The following is a 25,125-nucleotide window of genomic DNA, read 5'->3' as shown; positions in this document are numbered from 1 at the left end:
TGTAGACTGACCCAGGCATTACACTAGACTGTAGACTGACCCAGGCATTACACTAGACTGACCCAGGCATTACACTAGACTGACCCAGGCATTACACTAGACTGTAGACTGACCCAGGCATTACACTAGACTGTAGACTGACCCAGGCATCACACTAGACTGTAGACTGACCCAGGCATCACACTAAACTGTAGACTGACCCAGGCATTACACTAGACTGTAGACTGACCCAGGCATTACACTAGACTGTAGACTGACCCAGGCATTACACTAGACTGTAGACTGACCCAGGCATTACACTAGACTGTAGACTGACCCAGGCATCACACTAAACTGTAGACTGACCCAGGCATCACACTAGACTGTAGACTGACCCAGGCATTACACTAGACTGTAGACTGACCCAGGCATTACACTAGACTGTAGACTGACCCAGGCATCACACTAAACTGTAGACTGACCCAGGCATTACACTAGACTGTAGACTGACTGCAGCATTTCACTGGTCATTAAGAACTCAATAATAACAAATACATTTACAAACATTTTTTACAAAATGATAAAATAATTACTCATATTAATCGAATATACAGAACTATAACATGATATTGATGGTGCAATTGCTTTTTTACTGCATTTAACTCATAGTAAACGTTTACATAATTATTCCTGTTACTGGTGTATGTTATACCGGGTGGATGAAAGACTATGAGGCAAAAGGGGGCCTGCTCTGACAATATCACCCTAAGACTCCATGTAAACCTGGAGCCAGACCTGAGGGTGCATATAAATGGGAACAAATTGTCTAGAAGAGATTTCTTTCCTGAGTTACTAAAAAATGAGGCAGAAATATGTAACTGAGAATCTTATTGAATATTCCATTAAAGGTTTCACTGAACACAGACACTTCTGAAATGGAGACAAATGGATGGCCTGGGAAGGAAGATTAAAAAAGGGTGCTTAACCTTATTCTTATGAATTATGCAAGCAGGGGTATCACAACCACTGAAAGAAATCCAAAGGAGGAGGAACAGGGTGGGGGACTTACAATAAGAAATATTACAATACCCTCTAAAGCTTGGCCATAGTTCTGAATGCTTAAAAAGTTGTTTAACAAAGTATTTATTTAAATAAAAACAAACACATAAAAACCCATTTTTCATTCAATGCCAGAAAGCAAAAACATTACGAAAGAGGAAAACAGTGTAGCGAAATGATTAACTACAAATACAATATATCAAAGAGTAATTTCATATGACCGGTCACATACTGTATCATTCTTTCATAAAAAGATGCCTGGCAGAAGCTACTACACATTGTACATTAAAGCTGTCCAAATTTTTGATTTCACACAGCACTAGCCAATTTTCCAACATACCAGTAAAAGAATAATGAGATTCCGACATAGACATGAAAGAAAATCAATTTTAAGGAACGTTCATCCAGCTGATGATGTCATGAAACCATCAGTGCTGAATGAGAATATGTTCCAGCGCTCAATCCTCCATTATTCTCTAAGGGAGTGCAACAACTGCAGGCAACATAAAGCTGAACTGTCCACCATCCCACTAAATAAAAAGAGGTAGCCTAATTAGGGAATCTGGCAGCATAAAGTAGTGACAGACACACTGGTTTCAGTGGTCTGTGAATATGTAGGTTTTGTCATACTAGTCCTGTGTGGCAGGAGTCGGATGTATCCATGAGCTGCAGGCCCCTCCTGCCCACTCAGCTCATTGACAGCTCTCTCCATTTTTACTATACAGTAACCCCCCGACCTACGATGGCCCCGACATATGATAAAATCGACAAACGATGGCCTCTCAGTGGCCATCGCATGTCGATGTCAGCATCGACATACGATGCTTTTATATGTCGGGGCCATCGCATTAACTGCTATCCGACAGCGCAAAATGCTTAAGCTGCTGTCGGATAGCAGTTTAAGCATCCCTGGCAGGTTCGCTTACCTATTCCCGCTGCTCTGGGTCCACTTCGCGATCCTCCGGTGTCTTGCGCATCTTCTCCAGGGTCCGGGCCTTGGTTTCCGGCGTCGTTATTACGTCACTACGCACGCCGCGAGAAAGCCGCGAGAAAGCGAGGCCCGGACCCTGCAGAAGATCCAGAAGAAGCCGGAGGATCGCGAAGAAGACACCGGAGCAGCGGGACAGCATCGGGAGCCCCTGGGACAGCATCGGGAGCGGTGAGGACCTGGTCCGGAGCGACGGGGACAGGTGAGTATAACTTCCTATACTTTACATTGCACGGATCCCTCAACATACGATGGATTCGACAAACGATGGGTCGTTTGGAACGAATTACCATCGTATGTTGAGGGACCACTGTACATAGGGAGAAATCAGTCAGTTGGAGACTGGAGGGCGGTAGGAGATAGCAGCTCTTAATTATACGGTGGGGCAAAAAAGTATTTAGTCCGCCACCAATTGTGCAAGTTCTCCCACTTAAAAAGATGAGAGAGGCCTGTAATTTTCATCATTGGTATACCTCAACTATGAGACATAATAAGAAAAAAAATACATAAAATCACATTGTCTGATTTTTAAAGAATTATTTGCAAATTATGGTGGAAAATAGGTATTTGGTCACCTACAAACAAGGAAGATTTCTGGTTCTCACAGACCTGTAACTTCTTCTTTAAGAGTCTCCTCTGTCCTCCACTCGTTACCTGTATTAATGGCTCCTGTTTGAACTTGTTATCAGTATAAAAGACAGCTGTCCACAACTTCAAACAGTCACACTCCAAACTCCACTATGGCCAAGATCAAAGAGCTGTCAAAGGACACCAGAAACAAAATTGTAGACCTGCACCAGGCTGGGAAGACTGAATCCGCAATAGGCAAGCAGCTTGGTGTGTAGAAATCAACTGTGGGAGCAATTATTAGAAAATGGAAGACATACAAGACCACTGATAATCTCCCTCGATCTGGGGCTCCATGCAAGATCTCACCCCATGGTGTCAAAGGTGTGCTTAGGCTTTCCTTCACCCAAGACAAATATTCAGTTTACTAACCTAGTCCTGTATCCCAGTGTGACATTATCTTGTCCTCGCTCTCCATTGCTTCTTCCCAATTCCAATATGAGTAGTCTCAGAAGGAACTGCCAACTCAGCCAATCACTGTCCGTAGTGGTATCTCTGTCAGTCAGTCAGTCACAGAGATTGAACCAGACAAGATCACAATGGCAGCTGCTGGGAATTGGGAAGATTTTTTTTTTACTTCTAACACCAGCCCCAGCCATATATAAAAATTGCATATCCCTAGACATTTATTATTGATCATTGCGGAGAAACCATCTTCATTAAGATTATTATACCAAATTTGCTAACAGGCACAATTTTGCCATGACAATCCTGTAAATATTAAAGCAACAGGGGCGGGGGTTGTGTGACTCTTCCCAAAAGTGGGACTTTCAGGGACATTCCAAGGTGATCTCAGGTTTGGGGCTTCAATGTCCCAATTATGGCATTTAAACCATTGGCAACTATGTAACAATTAATGTGGACGCATGTCTTAATGGGTAAAGATAGAGAAGCCCTGGTTTGGGTACAGGGCACTTCTAACCAGTGACCTAGAGAATGCAGGAAAAGCCATAAAGATAATAGCTGCACTGACTTAGTGCTAAACATTGAATCCCATTCTTAATTTAACTGTATACTCCTTACTACTTTTTATGATTGCAAATATCATTTCACATGTCCATCTAGCTTATTTTAATTTTGCAAAATACAAAAGACATATTGTGTAAGCATTATTGCCCTGTACATGACCTAAATATATCATAATAACTGTGTCTGGAAAAAGTGTTGAGAATGCTGTAAAGTGTGTGTTTATTGTGGGTGAAACCATATCTCTTCTCTGGTGTGATGATTTTACCTAGGAATTACACGGAAAATACACTATACTGGCTTAGTGCCACAAAGCCAGCCTTAGCCATTGTGACCAAGCATAATCCACAGTACATTTTTCATCTGTAAGTCCAGTGATCAGAGTAGTTACTGCTATGGAAGTAGTAACACAAATGTGTCAGTCACAGTGCCCTATGATCTCCATTTATCTTTTATGGTAGCTGGCAATCTTCAGATACATATCTATTTATGTAGCCATGTTCTCTGGTGCCAGAGTCAGAAATCAGCACTTGAGAAGACAGATTGGGAAAAGTTTGGAGGGAGAGAAACCAAGCTTCAAAAAAACAGATGAAAGAAGTTTTCAGAAGATCAACCATCAATGCAGCACTCTACAATCTGGGCTTTTTGGCCAGAAAGCAGTCTATCCCCTGTAAAAGACATATGAAAGGGTGCCTGAAAATTGTGTGGTGTCCCGGTACAGGACCTGTTCCTGTCTAAAGTCCCCTCAGCTAGAGTCCGTCAATTTCCACAGGGCTCTCCTGTCGGGCTTGCCCCTTGGTCTCCTCATAGAAATGTATTTTTGTATAGTGTATCGATGTATAGGACCCGGGTTAGGGTCACGTGATCTATTATAATGGTTGTATAGATATTTAGGACCTTCTGGGGTCATGTGATGATGTCATGTGATGTACCCAGAGTTCTCTGGGTTCAGGACTTACAGGCTTTGCACCCAATGGGATTAGTCCAGCCCCCCTAGTATATAAGGGGCTGTAGCCACTAAAATCACTCTCTTATTTCCTGGCTACAAAGCAAGCAACTCTCTTAGTTCCGGACTATCAAGCAAGCACATATCAGCATCAATCTCAATTCAGCTAGGCCAAAGCCTAAGAATCCTGCAGCCACTAAAACCGTGAGTTAAAAAGCTCTATCTACAAATCCTGTGTGACTACTACCCAACTCAAATCTTATAATTAGTAGCACAGTGGCCTGCTTAAAGCTAACGACTATCTGTCCCAGCATAGCCTGTGAGGAACCTGCATCATGGTTACCTCTAAAGAGACTGCATAATTGTAAAGACTGTTCTATACAAGTTCAAGTAAAGTTTTCCAGTTATCTCCTAAAATCTGCTGTGGACATTCAGTTTATTATCCTGCTGTTTGTGGGCCGGCTGGTGGCAGAACCTTCAATATTAAGCAAACCTCACCCTGGCGTCACGACAAGTAAGGGTTAATACCACCAGACCCTGTAATATCATTGCAACAGCCCAGACACCACAATTGCAACAACAACAAAAAAGCACCTAAAGGACTCTCAAGACTGTGAGAAACAAGATTCTCTGGTCTGATGAAATCAGGAGGAAACAGGCTCTGCAGAGTACAGAGTACAGAGATATACTTAATGAAAACCTGATCCAGAATTCTCTGGACTTAAACACTGGGCCGAAGGAGGGTTCACCCTTCAACAAGAATTGACCCTAAGTACACCTCCAAGACAACGCAGGAGTGGCTCTGGTACAGCTTTGTGAACGTCCTGGAGTTGAACCAAATGAAACATCTCTGGATAGACCATGAAAATGGCTTCCACCAGATCCTCTCAACCTGACAGTTTATAGGCTAAGTTTCCACTTGGTTTTTTTTCTGGCAGTTTTTGGAAAACTGCCACTGCAGTTTTTGAGCCAAAGTCAGAAGTGGATCCATTTGGGAGGTGAAGTACAGTGGTCCCTCAACATATGATGGTAATTCGTTCCAAATGACCCATCATTTGTCAAATCCATCGTATGTTGAGGGATTCGTGCAAAGTAAAAAGTGCATTTAATACTCACCTGTCCCTGCCAATCCGGACCGCGCCCTCACCGCTCCCGATGCTGTCCCGCTGCTCCGGTGTCTTCTTTGGGATCCTCTGGCTTCTTCCGCATATTCTCCGGGGTCCGGGCCTCGCTTTCTGGTGACGTTATTACGTTGGTGCGCCGGCACGGCGTGCACAGGACGTAATAACGACGCCAGAAAGCGAGGCCCGGACCCCGGAAAAGATGCAGAAGATGCCAGAGGATCGCAAAGTGGACCCGGAGCAGCGGAGATAGGTAAGTGAACCTGTCCGGGATGCTTAAACTGCTATCCGACAGCAGCTTAAGCATTTTGTGCTGTCGGATAGCAGTTAATCCGATGGCCCCGACATATAAAAGCATCGTATGTCGATGCTGACATCGACATGCGATGGCCTCTGAGAGGCCATCGTATGTCGATTTGATCATATGTCGGGGCCATCGCATGTCGGAGGGGTTACTGTATAAGTCCTTCCTTTATATTTCCCGTTCCTTTTGAATACACTTCTGGCTTTGGCTCAAAAACTGCAGTGGCAGTATTCCAAAAACTGCCAGAAAAAAAACAAGTGGAAACTTGGCCTTACTCTGTTATGATGGGTACTAAGCGCAGACTTATGGGGGAAACATGTTATTTTTTTTTTTTACACTAGGCCACAATATAAAAAAATAAAAAAAAGTGAAAGGGGCTAAAGATAACTTGTATTATACTACTGGAACTTGAGATGGTAGCGGTGGGAGCGCAGTAATGACGTGTTGGTCTTTGTGATAATATTGCTGATGTAGGTAGAATTATGTTATGTAATATCAGTGGTTTGTCTTTACCGTTGTTTTAGGTTTTTAGATTTAGTTATTATGTTTGACAAGAAGCAGATACTTTCCAACAGCCCCAGTTTTGGCAGAACACTCATAATAATTGAACTACCTTTAGATTATGTAAAATTATACTGATGCATTTTCATGGTGTTTGGATTGTGTTGTATTTCAAATACATTTTCTTGGAAGATAAGGATTACATGGCAATAAAAGTAAATCTTAAAGCATGCAATGTATTTATCCAATGTTAAATCTTCAACCATGTTTACTGTCACCACTACTAGAACACTGTCACTAAACAAATACTGTAACAGGTACAGACTTCTAGTACTAGATTTCTAGTTACTGTACCGTGTTCTCCTTGCAAATGTTATCAGATTAGAAGGGGGCTTTACATGGATTTATAGAACAGAGGATCTTGCATGTGAGTCCCAAAAGCATACAGTACGCTGTTTAAACTCCTCTTTCAACACACTCAATCCACTTTATACTTAGAACACATCTCCTTTCCCTTACTTCTAAGGTTACCCTGAGGCCACGGTGACCTCTCGCCAGGCTTTGGTATATTTACACCTTTCTACACCACCGTCATCCTCTGCTGCAATTAAACTGTCTGTATTTCAGCACCACGCTGGGTAAAAGTTACAATATCAGGTTTCCAGCATTTATCAGTTGAAATAATAACATCATGTTCATGGACAGCAGACAATGACAGCGAAGAGCTTGTCCTCATCCATTACCCTGATGTAGAGGCCACAGCAACCTGCACACAGTATATTTATAAAAGATACTTTTCCTTTACAGGACATCAATGTCCATGAGGAGTCAATGGCATTTTTAGACTCTGATGCCTTGTTTCTGTAATATAAGGATTGTCTGTCCTACTCAAGTAAAACCTTTAAATGTGGAAGGAAACAACATTATTTATATGATTCGTGAATAACCAGAAATATCAAGGGAAAAGATTAAAGCTTTTTTTTCATACAATGGACAATTATGAAAAACTGACGATATAGGAGCTAAATGGCTGACTCCACTGCTGGGACCCTGCACAGGGGGCCCTAAGAGTTTGAATACGGCAGCAGCAGTCAAGCATGCTGATCCATTTAATGTCCATGGGGCTGAATAATACAGGCAGACAATGTCAGCAAAGGTTCTAGGCCAGAATGCCAATGTGCCATTGATAATACTATAATCTATAGTCTATTAGGGGGCAGATGTGCCTTGGGGCACCTTTAGGCACCTCTGCACCCCCTATAGTTATACCCCTGGCTGTCAGTACTGTAGAATTTGATTAGAGCAGCAGAGTTTCTGCAAAAATTGTGCAAATTTTACCTGCAGATTTGCATTCCCAGCGGTTGGATAGGTGATCAATTGTAATCTTTAAAGGGGTTATCCAGCATAAGGTGATTTTAGTACGTACCTGGCAGACAGTAATGTATATGCTTAGGAAGGATCTGCGCTTGTCTTGGGCTAAATGGCTATGTTGTGAGATTACCATAACACTGTGGCTAGCTTTCTCTGAACTTGTATTTCCTGTTTTCAGTTTTCTTGTTTGCCCACAAATCCCATGATACCATTTTCCTCCTTCCCACACATCAGCCACCCCACCCATTGAAACATAAATGAGCTGCAGACCTGTTGTTTTCAATCAGAGTGCCTCCAGCTGTTGCATTACTTGCAGATTGCTGTCTCCACCCATTGAAGCAGACAGGCTCCCTGTCATCAGCTGACTAGTGAGTCAGGTCTCGACCGCATTGCAAGCTGGGAAAAATCTGAGACAGCAGTCATTTTGTATGCTGTTAAAAATTAATATTGGGATGAAAATCACATAAGAATTGTGAGAAAACCGTCACACACAGGTACAGACACTATATTATTAACTACACTAACTTTGCAGCCCCTGTAGCATAGTCAAATAAAAAAAAATCCCGGAATACCCCTTTAAATAATCTTTTTAAAGCTTGAATTTCACAGTGTGGGTGTTTAAAGAAGTTTACCTATGAACTACTTATCAATCACTCACAGGGTAATTGGGGCCTTCACCAATCACAAGAATGGGGATCCTATGTTGGGTGGCCTGGTAATGCTGCTCCAATAATCTCTATGAGAATGGAGTGGCAGCATGCACGTCTGTCTGTCACTCGTAAATAGGGGACACAGATCCCTGTTCTGGTGACTGATGGGGCCCCCAGCAATCAATCATTTATACCCTATGCTGTGAATAGGTAATAAGTATGGTTCATGGGAAACAACTTGATTCTCTATTACCTGTGTAGCAAAGTTAGCAGTCTGAAGGGGTCAAAACTGCTGAAAGACTCTCTCTAAAGGATCTGTTGCTAATATCTTGCCGCCTGATACCACTGAACACCTTCAAAGATGGTATGGATTCTATTTCTTGACAGATCAGATGCATAGTGTTGCCAACAGACCTAGGGGGTTGGGCAAGGTTTTGTGGGAGTACCTGGACAGGCCTGGGCATCAGGGTCCTGTCAATATGTTGCCAAATATGTCAGAGCTGTTTAAGTGGCTCAAGTGAGACAATATTAGGCAGGTGATTAAAAGGTTATAGCTGATCAATGTACAATGCATTAAGAAAGTCTTTAGATCCCTTCACTTTTTTCACATTTTGTTGAGGCCTTGTGCTAAAATGAAAAAAAAAAAAATCAAGTTTTCCCCCACGCACTTGCAATTTAGCTCTGGCTCCTCCCATTTCTCTTGATCATCTTTGAGATGTTTCTACAGCTTGATTGGAGTCATCTGTGGTAAATTCAGCTGACTGGACATGACAAACCTGTCTATATAAAGTATCACAGCTTACAATGCGTATCAGAGAAAAAACAAGCCATGGGGTGGAAAGAACTGCTTGTAGAGCTCAGAGACGGGATTGTGTGCAAAAATATTTCTGCTGCACTGAAAATTCCCAAGAGCATAATGGTCTCCATAAATTCTGATTAGAAAAAAATGTAAACAACTAGGACCCTTCCTAGAGCTGGCTGACTCAACAAACTTTTTAACAGCAATCTAGGATTATTTATTGTAGAGTCGGCAGAAAGAAGTCTCTCCTTAACAGAAGGGGGGGGGGGGGGGTCACAAGGAATCTAAGCACACTGCCAAGAAAACACAGGAGTGGTTTAAGGACCACTCTGTGAATGTCCCTCGAGTGGTCCAGCCAGAGCCCTGAGTTGAACCAAATCAAACATATATGGGGAGACCTGAAAATGGCTTCCACCAAAGGTTCCCATCAAACCTGTCAGAGCTTTGGAGGATCTGCAGAAAAGAAGGGCAGATAATCCCTAAATCCATGTGTGCCAACCTTGTGGTATCATACTCAAGAAGACTGGAGGCTGTAATCGCTATCAAAGGGGCTCTAACTAAATTCTTCTAACATCATGCATATGCTGCACACTTCTAGTGTTAAAAAAAGGATTTATTTTACCAGGACTTTTTTTTACTTCATGCTGTAATACTAGTAAATTTTTTGGCCCACTGCTTTTAATAAGGTTAACTTAAGTAAACAAAAACAAAAAACCCATAACCTTTTAATGATATTTTAATTACAAAACCACAAAAAGCTAAGCCACTAGCTCAAGTTTAACATAACAAGAATTGTATATGCACACTTAGCTGGATCGACTTGCTCACCAGGCCAAGCTGACAGTGAGAGGATTTTTCCTGCAGTTGTGAGCCCTGCACTCACAGCTGTCAATCAAGGAAGTGTGTCCACGACATAGGCGATGACACATGGACACTGCAGGACTAGTATGTGTCCAAGCAGGCAGGGGAGGCAGTTGTTTAACTGTCTTTTTCAATATGAAATATTGAACATTTTCTAATGAAAGCAATTGCAAAACCTATTGGTTTTGCATGTTTTTCAACATATCAAAAGTTTTTGTATCTGACAGTGCCCATTTAAGTGATGTCATAATTTGGCCAAGGTCCTGTTATTCCTCTTCACAATCTTGTAGCAGAATTTGAAATCAGCAGATTGCAGCCACCGTAGTCTAGGAATTATTTCTTAAAAGATTAGTGGCCTTCAGGAAAAAATTGCAACAAACTTTTTTTCTTTTGAAAAACAACAAATTAACAATATCCAAAAATATCTTCCTAACATCAATACCACTCAAATGAATTATAGAAATATGTGGATTCGGGTACTGAAAAGACATGTAAACTAGCTGATCTAGGAGTCCGTCACATTTATGGCCCTGTAGGCCCATCCAAGATATTATGAAACAACTAAAATCCCACCTCCTCAATTTTTTTACCGCTCCAGAAGTGAGACCATTCTTAAAAGGATTTTACCCTGAAGATAAATAAATCTAAACTGATGAATTATGTGAAATTAAACATACCGTATTTACAAATACAAGTAATTATCAAAATGGTAGCCCTACCAATATAGACTAGGTGCTCTGTTGTTTTTTCTTTTTTGCCATAGGATATGTCCTTTAGGCAGTTTTCACTGGTCAGGCATGCTTAGTTGCTTAGTTCTCATTAACAGTGAATATACAGCCACATAGACTGTAGCATATAAACTGTATACAGTTCACTTATGTATGGAATGATTCTGGCTTTCTCAATAAATATTATTGCCACCACAATGTGGAGAGAGTGGGCAGAAATATATTTGCCTTAAAACCCCTGTTCAGCTAAGCCTTTTTTTTTAGAACCAATTAAAACTGAAACTACATAACCACTACATAGGATTGATGCACTAATAAACCATAAGGCCTTGTTTACATTAGGATTTGTGCCTTTGAGGTTACGTCTCAAAATAGGCTGCTGACATATTTGTGTTCGGATCAGCATTGGCTCTATTCAGTTCAATGACCAGAATGTAGTCAGCTAGTAACTGAGTTGTGGTATACTGGGATACACTTGAAACATTTTCCAAACGTATTCACTAGCTGACTACATTCCGTCACTGAACTAAATAGGGCCCATGCCCATCTGAGCACAGATACACTGGCAGCTAATTTTTGCCAATGTATCCATGACTTGGAATTGCCAAATAAGATAGGGCAAAGCCAACGGGACACAAAGCTGAACCCTCCAGGGCTGGCATGTGTAACCAATAGCCTTTCGATTCTGGTTACCCTTAGACCAGGCAATGAAAAGCCACTTGCCCCTACTGAAATGTTGAAAATGCTGAAAACACAGGCCTCCTGAAGGCTAAATTACTTTGTGGCAACTACTTGCCGATAGGAAGAGCTCCAAAAAACATAAGAGCAAAAGCATATGTAAAAAGGCCTCAAATTCTGAAAAGCAATGATTATGACAAATACATAGCCTAAACAACAACACTAAGTTTAACAAATCCAGCATCAAGACCATATGAGGTTCCACAAGAAATCTGGACAACTCTTCCCCTATTCTATTGGCCACAAATACTGCCCAACTGCAAATGTTAAGAAAAGAATTAACAGATCCCTGAATGTAATAATCTTTAATCTATATATTTAGTCTTAAACAAAACAATACCAGATGCCTAACTGAGTTTACACATAAAGGACATTTGGAATACCGAGAATTTACAGCGAACAGAACTAGCGTATTGTCTGTATTACCTGGAGATGAACAGTTAGAATCCCACAATGACATAATGACTGGAAAAAGTCACCACAAAATTATTGTAACCCCATTCCACACCCAAGAAACTGCTCAGTAAGGCTATTTCCGGCTAAAAAAATAAAAGGCTCCAAAACCAACCAAACCAGCTGTATCAGTAAATACCTGGAGCTCCTCAGCTGGAACAAAATCAGTCTACCATAAAGACCTACCATTATAATCAGACATAGATTGTAACCAAAGAAAAATCCTCCATCTGCATACATTTGTAAAAAATACGCTTCATTGACATAAGGCGAGGATGCCCAAAAATGACTGAAGTTCCTTAACCCTGGACTTTTTTAATGAGATAAACTCCAACAACAAAGAATCCTATCAACTTTTTCAACCAGCAACAGAAAATCCCAGACTTCAGAATCAATCGTGATACCCAAATAATCATTACAGGTGAATGGGAAAAAGAAGTAAAAAACCAAACATCCAAAACAAGAAAACAACAGAGAACAAACCAAAGAATCACTCAGACTGACAAACAATACATTCTCTTGATAATAGATAATAACCCCCCCCCCCCCTTGCACAGCTGAACCACTACCAGAAAAGTGAAACAAATCCTTAAATAAAAACAGGAAAGTCAACAGCCCATTTAAATGAATTATCTACATAAAATTGGCCTTCATACCAACAAGTGGAAAATATCTTGACAAATAGGCAAAAAGTCTAAAAGCAGACTGAATGTCTGATTTTGCTAAGAATTACCTTTACCAAAACCCAGGACCGAATCAACCACATGGTCATGTAGCATAACCAACAGACAACTTTTTGGAAATACTATCATTCAAAAAAGAAGCTGTTGGAAATGAAAAATTACCTATCATTTTTGGGGACCACTTCCAGTGGGGAAAATCTGCAAAGACAAGAAAAAAAAGCCCAGCAACTCCAAACTACTTAAAGGGGTACTCCGGTGGAAAACTTTTTTTTTAATTTAAATCAATTGGTGCCAGAAAGTTAAACATATTTGTAAATTACTCCTACCATTACTTATTAGCTGCTGAATACTACAGAGGAAATTATTTTCTTTTTGGAACACAGTGCTCTCTGCTGACATCTCTGTCCATTTTAAGAACTGTCCAGATAGAGTAGGAGAAAATCCCCATAGCAAACATATGCTGCTCTGGACAGTTCCTAAAATGGACAGAGATGTCAGCAGAGAGCACTGTGTTCCAAAAAGAAAATAATTTCCTCTGTAGTATTCAGCAGCTAATAAGTACTGGAAGGATTAAGATTTTTTTAATAGAAGTAATTTACAAATCTGTTTAACTTTCTGGCACCAGTTGATTTAAAAAAAAAAAAAAAAAAAAAAAAATAAGTTTTCCACCCCTTTAAGGGTACTGCTGGGTCTACAAAATTGTATTAACCTAGACACACCCTGAGGTAAGGAAGCGCTCAGAAACCAACACAAAAATTGTCATAAAGCAAATTCACTAACATATGGTTTGGGTAACAGGCGAGCCACAGCTCCATTTTCCATTTTTGATTTACTGGCATCCACACGCTTTGCTACATATATTCCAATGGAGGGCTGAGCAGCCATGTTGACCTTTTAAACACAGCGAGACATGGGGTGTCCCCCCATTCCCAAAAGGAATATTCATGCTTGTGTTGCATAACAAGTACCTTACTTCAAACTAACTGTGAACTAATGCAAATCTGCTGATGAAGGGAAAAAAAAGTCTTTGCCGCTTCTTCACATGCTGACCCCTGTATGCCTGCAGTGCAGCAGCGGGAAATTCTTCCTCCTTTGCCGACAGCTGTTCCCCTACACAGTAGACCACTGCTGCTGCAAGGCTCCCCACTGGACTCTTCGGACCTCTCCAAGGAACTACACCAGTTGGTCCAGCTGCTGACATGCTGTCTCTCTACTGATAGACACCCCCAATAGCATGAACTCCAGGTGAGAGGGGATTTCTCCAGCTGACAATTTCAGGGGTACTCCGGGGAACTAAACCCATAGCCCATCCTTTCCCTCTCACCAAACTATTTATTCGTCTAAATATCATTCATTAGCTATATAGAGCAGTTTCCCTCTTTCAGTTGTCACTTACATGTAGGGAAAGAGAGAAAAAAGTCATTATCAGATCCACCTTGTCTTTGTGCAAAGCCCTCACTGAGACTAGCCCCCACCCTCCTGGAAGACAAACACCCACATGATTTCTGTCTTGTCTAGCGGTCTGGCTCTACAGCCACACCTCCCCTCCCCCTCCTCTCCCTGTGTGAGGATCTTGCTGGCAGAGAAGCCCAGTGTTTCCTGTGAAGATTATCAGTCACAACTCAGCACATAATGCTGCCCTTTGCCTGCTGTAGATCTAATCACTGCTGCCATTTGGAGAATAACACGATTTACTGCTGGGGGGAAGAATATTTAGAAAGAAAAAACAAGTACAGTGTGTGCTGCTGACTGTGGGCTTACAACAACACAGCATGCACACAGATGGCAAAAGCAATTGGCTGGCAGCCATTACACAGAGCTGCACTGACTGCTGGGAGTTGTAGTCTGGGCTGCAAGCAAGAAAAAAAATAATATTCAGGAGACAACAGGGGCCACAGAAGCTGGCAAAATCACAGGGATAACTATAGGGGACACAGAATAGATATTGTGGTGGCTTTGGGGCATTTTTATTTTTATTAGCTTCCCTTGAGCACCCCTCTAATATGCAGGACGATGTAAAAAGTGAAATATATAGCTCAGATGGAACAGTTTGTAAACCTGGATAAAAATGTTTTGTGCCTAAACCCTCAAGTTGGCCCGTGCATGAGCTTTCATAATGGATGGCTTTTATCATATGTATTCCCAGCTAATGATATTCTCATAAAAGATGTTATAGATGAAACTACTAGGCGTTCTGTACTTCAATTGACTGATGCTGAATAGAGATGAGCGACGTTACATTGATTCGATTCGTCACAAACTTCTCGGCTCGGCAGTTGCTGACTTTAGCCTGCATATATTAGTTCAGCTTTCAGGTGCTCCAGTGGGCTGGAGACTCTCTCCTAGGACCGTATCCACCTTTTTCAGCCCACCGGAGCAACTGAAAGCTGAACTAATTTATGCAGGAAAAGTCAGCAACCGCCGAGCTGCGATGTTCGTGACGAATCGAATTACTGCAACTTCGCTCATCTCTAATGCTGAACTCAAGCACCACCAATTCCAGGCAGCATCTTGAACAGTCGTGTCCATGCTATTGAATGAATACAGGCTGAAACTTCATACAAGAGCCAATGATGACATTAACTGTAATATAACTGTTATGGGACAGAATCTGTATATACAATGTATTTGTTCTACACCCGAGCAGCCATCATGGAAAGAAGTTGCTAGCAGGGCCCTTTATTGGTGTCACTGATGGAAGTCACCACTTAGGCAAAAAGTGACTACAACCCAAGTGTACCCTAAAGGGGATAACATCTACATGGGACCCCCCCCCCCATGGGTCCAGAATAAAGAGCAGAACTGGACCATCTATGTTTTCAATAATCAACACTTCATTTGCACGATCAGCCCAAGATTCCCCTGGTGACCATGGCAGCAATTTTTAGGAAGGGGGTTGACTATATTTAGTTGTCTATCTGTACAACTGTGCTACTTTTCAGGGAATTTACATGTTAAGCACCACGCCATAAGAGGGACATAGATAACTAAAGACTGTCAAACATTTTGAGTGTTTTACAGGACCAGTCGTAAAGTTATACAGTATATGAAAAGTTCTATAACCTCCTAATAAACTTTTGAGTCAGAATAACTATTGCAAATACACTAGAATTCTGGTTTTACATGAGATTAACCACATTTGTAATGTTTTAGACTCTTTTGCACTTTGTGGCTTCGGTAAAGGGGCACAACTTAGGCAAAAGGGGCACAGCTTCCATGCAGTTTTTAAAAGCACTTATTAGTTGCGATGGGTGGTGTAGAAATCCCCAAGGCTAAAAAAGTTCCTGAAAAATGCACCAAATTCATCATACATTATGGGACCACATGATAAATGTGCTGCCTTTTATACTGTATAAGGGAAACCTACAAGGTAAAAAAGTAGAAAAGGCACAAATAATAATTTCTCCTTTATGTTTAAATTATTCAAGACATTAGTTTTCTATGAGTGAATGAGAACACTAGAACGAAAATAATGGTGGTGCTTCATCTGTCACATGATGGACAATAATGGTGGTCTATGGACCCCTTGACTTTTCTTTTCCTACGACGGACCTCATTGACTTTAATGAGTTCCGTAATTTTTCCTGAAAAGATAGTGCAGACAGAGGCTTTAATTGGGTTGTCCAGAGTTAGAAAAACACATCTGCTTCCGAACAGAAACAGTGCCACACCTATTCTCAGGTTGTGTGTGGTATTACAGCACAGCTCCATGGACTTTAATGAAACTGAGCAGCAAAACCACACATAAACTGAAGACAGCTGTGATGCTGTTTCCGGAACTAAGCAGCCCTGTTTTTCTAATCCTGGATAACACCTTAAAGGGGTATTCCCCCGCGATCTCCCTGCAGCACCCACATTCTATGCATAGCTGCGTCTACAGTTTTGGAAACCGCCGGGCTTCCGAGACGGGGACGTAACGTCACGCCACGCCCCCTCCATTCATTTCTATGGGAGGGGGCATAACGGCCGCAACGCCCCCTCCCATAGACATGAATGGAGGGGGCGTGGTGTGATGTCACATCCCCGTCTCGGAAGCCCAGCAGTTTCCGAAACTGCAGACGCCTCTACGCATAGAATGCGGGCTGCTGCAAGGAGATCGTGGGGGGTCCCAGTGGCGGGCCCCCCGCGATCAGGCATCTTATCCCCTATCCATTTGATAGGGGATAAGATGTTTTTGCCTGGAATACCCTTTAAACCCATATGTAAACTGAGCATAATTGCTAGTGTATCAGTTTGGTGTCCAGGATGCTTAGCTCACAGAGCATTGTCTAGACTGGAAACAGCTGTATCCAATCAGGGGCATGAACATCTTTGACCCATCTTCTGGTATGTCATTTAGGCACATCAGAAGACAGCACCTGTGATCCATTACAGCAGTGTTTCCCAACCAGGGTGCCTCCAGCTGTTGCAGAACTACAACTCCCAGCATGCTCGGAGTTGTGGTTTTGCAACAGCTGGAGGTGCCCTGGTTGGGAAACACTGCATTACAGTCCTGATTTCAATAGGAAAGCAGTCCGGGAGATATGGAAATGTTTGTATGTTCACCTCTAAACATCATTTTACAGCTAAATTAGAGCTACGATCTATATAAATAAGTAACTTTGTAATTAAATGATATGATCTCGCATTGATCCTACGTGATAGCCTATATAACAGAATACAATACAGCAGCATTCACAGATTTAGGGTTGCTATTGGAAACAGACAACACGTTTGTTGACAGACACATCCCTAATAGCTTACCTGAACTCCCATAATGCAGTGGGGCACTGTGGCTTTCCTATAATACTATCACAAAATCCCTGACGGAAAGACTACACCTGTCAGTATAAAAAATGAACCGACAAGCTCTGTACAGAAGCTGAGAATGCAGTAGATACAGTAGATTCAGCTCTGAAGAATTGTGAATGCAGCTCTGGATAAGTACAGTACAATAAGTGAACAGTTGCTCAACTATTTCCGTCAATCAGTTCTGTATATAAAGTGTAAAACGTGTCAGGCGTACAACCTGAACCAGTGTGCTTCCAGCTGTTACAAAACTACAACTCCCAGCATGCCCGGACAGCCGACGGCTGTCCGGGCATGCTGGGAGTTGTAGTTTTGAAACAGCTGGAGGCACATTATTTTAGGAACTATTGCCTAAATTCAAAGAGGGACATGCACATTCTTGCACTGCTACATTGTGACATGTCTACTACACAGACACGAACAGTACCCAAGGGCAACGAGGCCACTAATGGCCACTAATATACCAATGGCCATTGCCACTATTGCCCCTTGAAAACGCTGTGGTAACGGCGAAACATGTAGAGGCTGGAAATAGAGTGATCTTTTACGTGATTATTGGAATGGCAAAGTGATTTTGCAGTCACTGCAGGGCCGTGCACAATATAACTCCCAATATTGTATATTTATATAACTTGGTCAATTCTGGTATCAGTTTTAACATATTTTTTGGGGTATTTACACGTTTTTATAATGACACAATAAAGGTTATGTTTTAGGGGTTACTTATAGAGTTTTTTATTAGCCGGTACAGCCTAGGGGTTTGGTCATTATGTCTACTACACAGAAAACAAAGCGTCGCATGTCGTTTTGGAGCCGGACGTTACATGCCCTCCCCCCCACATTTACCTATAGTGCTTTACTTACTGTGCAACTACTTATCCTGCAAGAGTTAAGCACGTTATACAACAGACAGACTACATGACGCTGAGTTCTTCCGCTGTAGTCTAGCGCATGCTGAGCCTTGTAGTTCCCCCACTAGTACTGATCTCATCGACTTAGCTAGATACAAATGGTAACTTGCTGACATTTCCCCATACCCCCATTAGCCCCCAATAGCGACTAGTCACTAATTATACTGCACTTATCCAGAGCTGCATTAACCGTTCTTCAGAGCTGAAATCGACCAGAATTTTGTGCATTCTCTGTGAATATTGCGATACTGACAAATAGGAGAAAAGAAATTGTCCTAAGGAACTCACGAGAAAAAGGGATCTTCCTCGAAGTCTCTGAGAAGGCTTCCAAACATTGTGTCCCAGGATCCCTGCAACAGAGTCCAGCTGAGCTCTGCTCTGAACTGAGAGAACAAGCCGGTGACACAATAATATAAAGCTGCATGTCAGGTGACCTGCAGCAAAGCCTCTGATTGGCTCACCACCTGCAGAACACTCTGGAGATGGAGAGCTCTCTTGTCTCTATGGTAACCACTGTCAACAATGTTGCTGCCAAGAGGCCTGGGATGGAAACTGCTAGAACATAAGTCTTCCCTCTGCTGTAGTATACATTGACGCATGATATATGCTGCTATATACTGCCAGCCCATAAACTATTAGTCACCAGACCTACATGAAGATTCCTCACCGCACATATTATTACTGACAAGTGTCCATAACTGCAAGTCCGTCCTGTTCATGCAAGTCATTGGGGGAGATTTATCAAAACCTGTCCAGAGGAAAAGTTGCTGAGTTGCCCATAGTGACCAATCAGATCGCTTCTTTCATTTTTGAAAAGGCCTCGGAAAAATGAAAGAAGCGATCTGATTGGTTCCTCTGGACAGGTTTTGATAAATCTCCCTCATTGTCCTTGTTATGGTTTCTGTACTTTGAAATAAAGAAATGTACATAAAGGAATGGACAGAAGCAATGTACCCCCCCCCCCCCCCCGTCACCCAAACAATATACTGTAAAAGCTCATTCTGCAGTGTGCACAGAAAGTGATATATCAGCAAGACTATAAGCCGTACACATTATGGGGAGATTCATCAAAACCAGTGTAGAGGAAGAGTGGTGCAGTTGCCCATAGCAACCATTCAGCTTGCTTCTTTCATTTTTAACAAGGCCTTTGAAAAATGAAAGAAGCAATCTGATTGGTTGCTATAGGCAACTGGGCAACCTTTACTCTGCACAGGTATTGATAAATATCCCATTATGAGGGGAATTTACCAATCTGTTTAGGCTGCTTTTATGGTCTAAATTTGTTGCAGGAAAAGTCGCAGGCTGCCCACTACATAGACCCTCATTTACTAACAGGGTTGGGCTCTGATTTTGTAGGGTTTCATTAATGTGCGTCATGTTTACCTATATTCTTTACTAATGTGACACTTTTGTTAGGAAATTTTGGCGCACATGACAAACATGGCGCATGACGATAAAAATACAGCCAAAACACAACCCAAAACAATCTATATCACTATGGAAATTTCATGACATTTCTATTAAGTTTAAATAAAAACATAATTGGGGGAGATTCTCAAATCTGAGCCCCTCAAAAAATCAATTTTGCGCCAAAATTTTGGCGCGAAAATTATCGACCACATTTTCAAAGAGCTTTGTGCTGTGGTTTACACTGTTCACGTCAGTTTTTTAAAAGTGGGCGTGTCCATGTATATTGTCTGCTTGACATGATATTTTCAAAGAGGTGAGAGTCCAGTTTACATAAAAAATGTAAGCTCAGAAATGTTTGATTTATACAGTTATCACTTGTCTGGGCACTACTAACCATGGAATATTTTGCGAGATGTTTCCGCCAGAATTTTCTGGGTTGTAAAATTTGGCGCAAAAATCTGCAATTTTGGCATCAAAGTGACGATTTTTGCGCCAAGCTCAGCAATCCAATATGGCTGCAACGAAAAGAAAATTTGGCACAAAAAAAACCAAAAGTGGCACAAAAATTTATTTTCACATATTTTCAAAGCAGCACAAAAGACCTTTCAAAAGGTCAGAAGAAAAAAAAAGTGTGAATAATATTGCTGCAACAGAAATTAGAGTAGTTTTTGAGAATCTCCCCCATTGTTGCTTGTTTGTGTTTTTTTTTTTACTTTTACACATATTAAATAGGAAACATATTAACAATGAGTGGTTACGTTGCTGTTTGTGTGTTTTTTTCTGACCATCTATTTATTGGTTTAAGTTTCCCAACAGAAAGCTTATTATTTTGTCAGAAAAGTTAATAGGCCTTTCCATACCTACTATTCTTAACCAAATTTGAGTAATTCACCCAAAAGGTTCAGTATCTAGGTCACATCAAAGAAAAGCCTCTGCATAGGAAAAGAAGCCCTGCTAGTATCAAGACATACTCCAAAGACCTAGGCTTCCGAAGGTCAGCATTCATGTTGGTACAGACCTCGGAGAATACTTTCCTTTGTGATGATATTAGACACCATGCATTCCTGTGTAGTGTCTAACCACTAAGCTAACTAAAGCTAATGTGCACCGATCTCAACCACTAGGTTCTTAACCCCTTAAGGACGCAGCTCATTTTCACCTTAAGGACGCAGCCCTTTTTTGCAAATCTGACCACTGTCACTTTAAGCATTAATAACTCTGGGATGCTTTTACTTTTCATTCTGATTCCAAGAAAGATTTTTCATGACATATTCTACTTCATGTTAGTGGTAAATTTTAATCGATTCTTGCATCATTTCTTGGTGAAAAATTCAAAAATGTTATGAAAATTTTGTAAATTTTGCATTTTTAACTTTGGAACTCTCTGCTTATAAGGAATATGGACATCCCAAATAAATGATATCTTGATTCACATATAAAATATGTCAACTTTATGTTTGCATCATAAAGTTGACATGTTTTTACTTTTGGAAGACATCAGAGGGCTTCAAAGTTCAGCAGCAATTTTCCAATTTTTCACAAATTTTTCAAAATCAGAATTTTTCATGGACCAGTTCAGGTTTGAAGTGGATTTGATGGGCTTTCTTATTAGAAATACCCCACAAATGACCCCATTATAAAAACTGCAACCCTCAAAGTATTCAAAATGACATTCAGTAAGTGTGTTAACCCTTTAGGTGTTTCACAGGAATAGCAGCAAAGTGAAGGAGAAAATTCAAAATCTTCATTTTTTACACTGGCATGTTCTTGTAGACCCAGTTTTTTAACTTTAACAAGGGGTAAAAGGAGAGAAATCACCATACAATGTATTTGTAACCCCATTTCTCTCGAGTAAGGAAGTACCTCATGTGTGGATGTAAAGTGCTCTGTGGGTACACTAGAAGGGCTCAAAAGGGACCGAGCAACAATGGGATTTTGGAGAGTGAATTTTGCTGAAATGGTTTTTGGGTGGCATGTTGCACCTAGGAAGCCCCTATGGTGCCAGAACAGAAAAAAAAACACATGACATACTATTTTGGAAACTACTCCCCTCAAGGAACGTAATAAGGGGTACAGTGAGCCTTAACACCCCACAGGTGTTTGACGACTTTTCGTTCAATCCAGATGTGTAAATGAAAAAAAGAAAAAGTCACAAAAATGCTGGCTTTGCCCCAAATTTTACAAGGGGAAATAGGAGAAATGTCCCCCAAAATTTGTAACCCCATCTCTCCTTAGTATGGAAATACCCCATGTGTGGACGTCAAGTGCACTGCGGGCGTACCACAATGCTCAGAAGAGAAGGAGTCACATTTGGCTTTTGGAAAGCAAATTTTGCTGAAATGGTTTTTGGGGGGACATGTCACATTTAGGACGCCCCTATGGTGCCAGAACAGCAACAAAAAAAAAACACATGGCCTATATTTTGGAAACAACACCCCTCAAGGAATGTAACAAGGGCTACAGTGAGCCTTAACACCCCACAGGTGTTTGACGACTTTTTGTCGGATGTGAAAATGAAAAAAAAAATTTTTTTCACTAAAATGCTGTTTTTTCCCCACATTTTACATTTGGTTATAGAAGAAAATGCCGCACAAAATTTGTAACCCCATTTCTTCTGAGTATGAAAATACCCCATGTGTGGACGTGAAGTGCTCTGCTGGTGCACCACAATGCTCAGAAAAGGAGGAGCGCCATTGAGCTTTTGGAGAGAGAATTTGGTTGGAATAGAAGTCAGGGGCCTTGTGCGTTTACAAACCCCCCCCCCCCCCCATGGTGCCAGAACTGTGAACCCCCGCACATGAGACCCCATTTTGGAAACTACACCCCTCACCGAATTGAGCATTTACACCCCACTAGCGTTTGACAGATCAGTTTGACAGATTTTTCATTTTCACAGACCACTGTTCCAAAAATCTGTCAGACACCTGTGGGGTGCAAATGCTCACTGTACCCCTTATTACATTACGTGAGGGGTTTAGTTTCCAAAATGGGGCCACATGTAGGGGGGGGGTCTATTCTTCTGGCACTATGGGGGCTTTGTAAACACACATGGCCTTCAATTCTGGACAAATTTTCTCTCCAAAAGCCCAATGGCGCTCCTTCTCTGAGCATTGTAGTTCGCCCACAGAGCACTTTGCATCCACATATGGGGTATGTTCTTACTCAGAAGAAATAGGGTTACAAATTATGGTGGGCTTTTTTTCCTATTTTGCTTGTGAAAATGAAACATTTAGGGTAACACCAGCATTTTAGTTACATTTTTTTTTTTCATTTTCCCATTCAACTTTAACGAAAATTCATCAAACATCTGTGGGGTGTTAAGGCTCACTATACCCCTTTTTACGTTCCGTGAGGGGTGTAGTTTCCAAAATGGGGTCGCATGTGGGTATTTCTTTTTTTGCGTTTATGTCAGAACCACTGTAAAATCAGCCACCCCTGTGCAAATCACCAATTTAGGCCTCAAATGTACATAGTGCACTCTCACTTCTGAGCCTTGTTGTGCATCCGCAGAGCATTTTCTGTCCACATATGGGGTATTTGTGTACTCAGGAGAAATTGCGTTACAAATTTTGGGGGTCTTTTTTTCCTTTTACCTCTTGTGAAAATAAAAAGTATGGGGCAATACCAGCATGTTCGTGTAAAAAAATAATTTTTTTTACACTAACATTCTGCTGTAGATCCCAAACTTTTCTTTTTCATAAAGGGTAAAAGGAGAAAAAGCCCCCCAAAATTTGTAACCCAATTGCTCCCGAGTACGGAAATACCCCATATGTGGCCCTAAACTGTTTCCTTGAAATACGACAGGGCTCAGAAGTGAGAGAGCGCCATGCGCATTTGAGGACTAAATTAGAGATTGCATAGGGGTGGACATAGGGGTATTCTACACCAGTGATTCCCAAACAGGGTGCCCCCAGCTGTTGCTAAACTCCCAGCAAACCTCCAGCTGTTGCAAAAACTAACACTGACAGACCGTACATGCTGGGAGTTGCACTTTTGCAACAGCTGGAGACACATGTACTGATCGCCGAAGGGCATGCTGGGAGATGTAGTTATACAACAGCTGGAGGTACGCAACTACAACTGCCAGCATGGTGAAACAGACATTTGCTGTTCGTGCATGCTTATAGTTGTACTTTTGCAAGATTTAAAGGGCCACGGTTTAGAAACCACCGCACAGTGATCTCCAAACTGTGGCCCTCCAGCTGTTGGAAAACTACAAATCCCATCATGCCCAGAAAGCAAACTGCTGTGTGTGCATGCTGGGAGTTGTAGTTTTGCAAAATCTAGAGGGCCACAATTATAGATCACTGCACAGTGATCTCCAAACTGTAGCCCTCCAGCTGCTGCAAAACTACAAATCCCAGCATGCCCAAACAGCAAACAGCTGTCTGGGCATGCTGGGAGTGGTAGTTTTGCAACATCTGGAGGACTACAGTTTAGAGACCACTGTATAGGGGCCTACAAACTGTAGCCCTCCATATGTTGCTAGGCAACTCACCGTCTTCCGTAGTCAGCAGGATCGCCGCATGCCGCACCAGGGAGAGGTTCGCAGCCCGCAGCCGCCAGTAAGGCACCTCCACCACCGCCGACGGTCACACTACAGTTCCCCCATTATGCCCTGACTACTGTGGGTGGGCAGAACAGGGGAAACGAACTTTAACGTCCCCACCCCCCATCTGCTATTGGTCGGTCGCTTCTGACTGACCAATAGCAGGGATAGGAGAGGTGGTACCCCTGCCACCTCACTCCTATCCCTTCAGGGGGTCCAAGACGCCCCGAATCCCCCTTATTTTCCGGGGCACCGAACTGATGGGAGTCATATCTATCTGGGGCCTGGCTTCCTAATGGGGCGCCCCACCTGATGACTAGGTAGGGTTTCCCAGTAGGTAGAAAGGCCCCTAGATGCAGGCAGGCATGCGGCGATCGCCTGGATCTGCTTGGAGCAGGCTCAACCAAATGAGCACAGATCAATGGAGTTCTATGGAACTACATTGATCTGTATAAAGGAATCTAATGATTCCTCCTAAAAGTACCCTAAGGAGACTAAAGTTGTACCCACACACATTAACCCCTTTCATATCAAAAGCACCCTAACTGTCTTGAGACCTTGTGATATTATAGTAGTAGTTTATGGTCCTATTTGTGGGGCATAGATGTTAATGAGCCAAAGCTCTTGCCCCTTCAAGAGATCAGGCAGTTCCCCATTTCCAAATAGATAACCTGTTTACATTCAAATGGTGTG

The 25,125-nt window shown here is 41.9% G+C and overlaps 1 protein-coding gene across 1 annotated transcript in view; it reads right to left on the bottom strand.

The window, feature by feature from the left end:
- Positions 1-18,919, bottom strand: part of MLF1 (myeloid leukemia factor 1) — a 56,553-nt gene extending 37,634 nt beyond the window's left edge. The window contains exon 1 of the mRNA XM_056565037.1: positions 18,762-18,919. Within this exon, the coding sequence (XP_056421012.1) occupies positions 18,762-18,808 (47 nt within the window). The 5' untranslated portion in view covers positions 18,809-18,919. The remainder of the gene's footprint in view (positions 1-18,761) is intronic.
- Positions 18,920-25,125: the final 6,206 nt, after the last annotated feature.

The sequence above is a fragment of the Hyla sarda genome, chromosome 3, assembly GCF_029499605.1.
Source record: "Hyla sarda isolate aHylSar1 chromosome 3, aHylSar1.hap1, whole genome shotgun sequence".
NCBI classification, from domain to species: Eukaryota; Metazoa; Chordata; class Amphibia; order Anura; family Hylidae; genus Hyla; species Hyla sarda.
The sequence above is the reverse complement of the archived record's forward strand: the minus strand, read 5'-3'. Positions and strand labels throughout refer to the sequence as shown.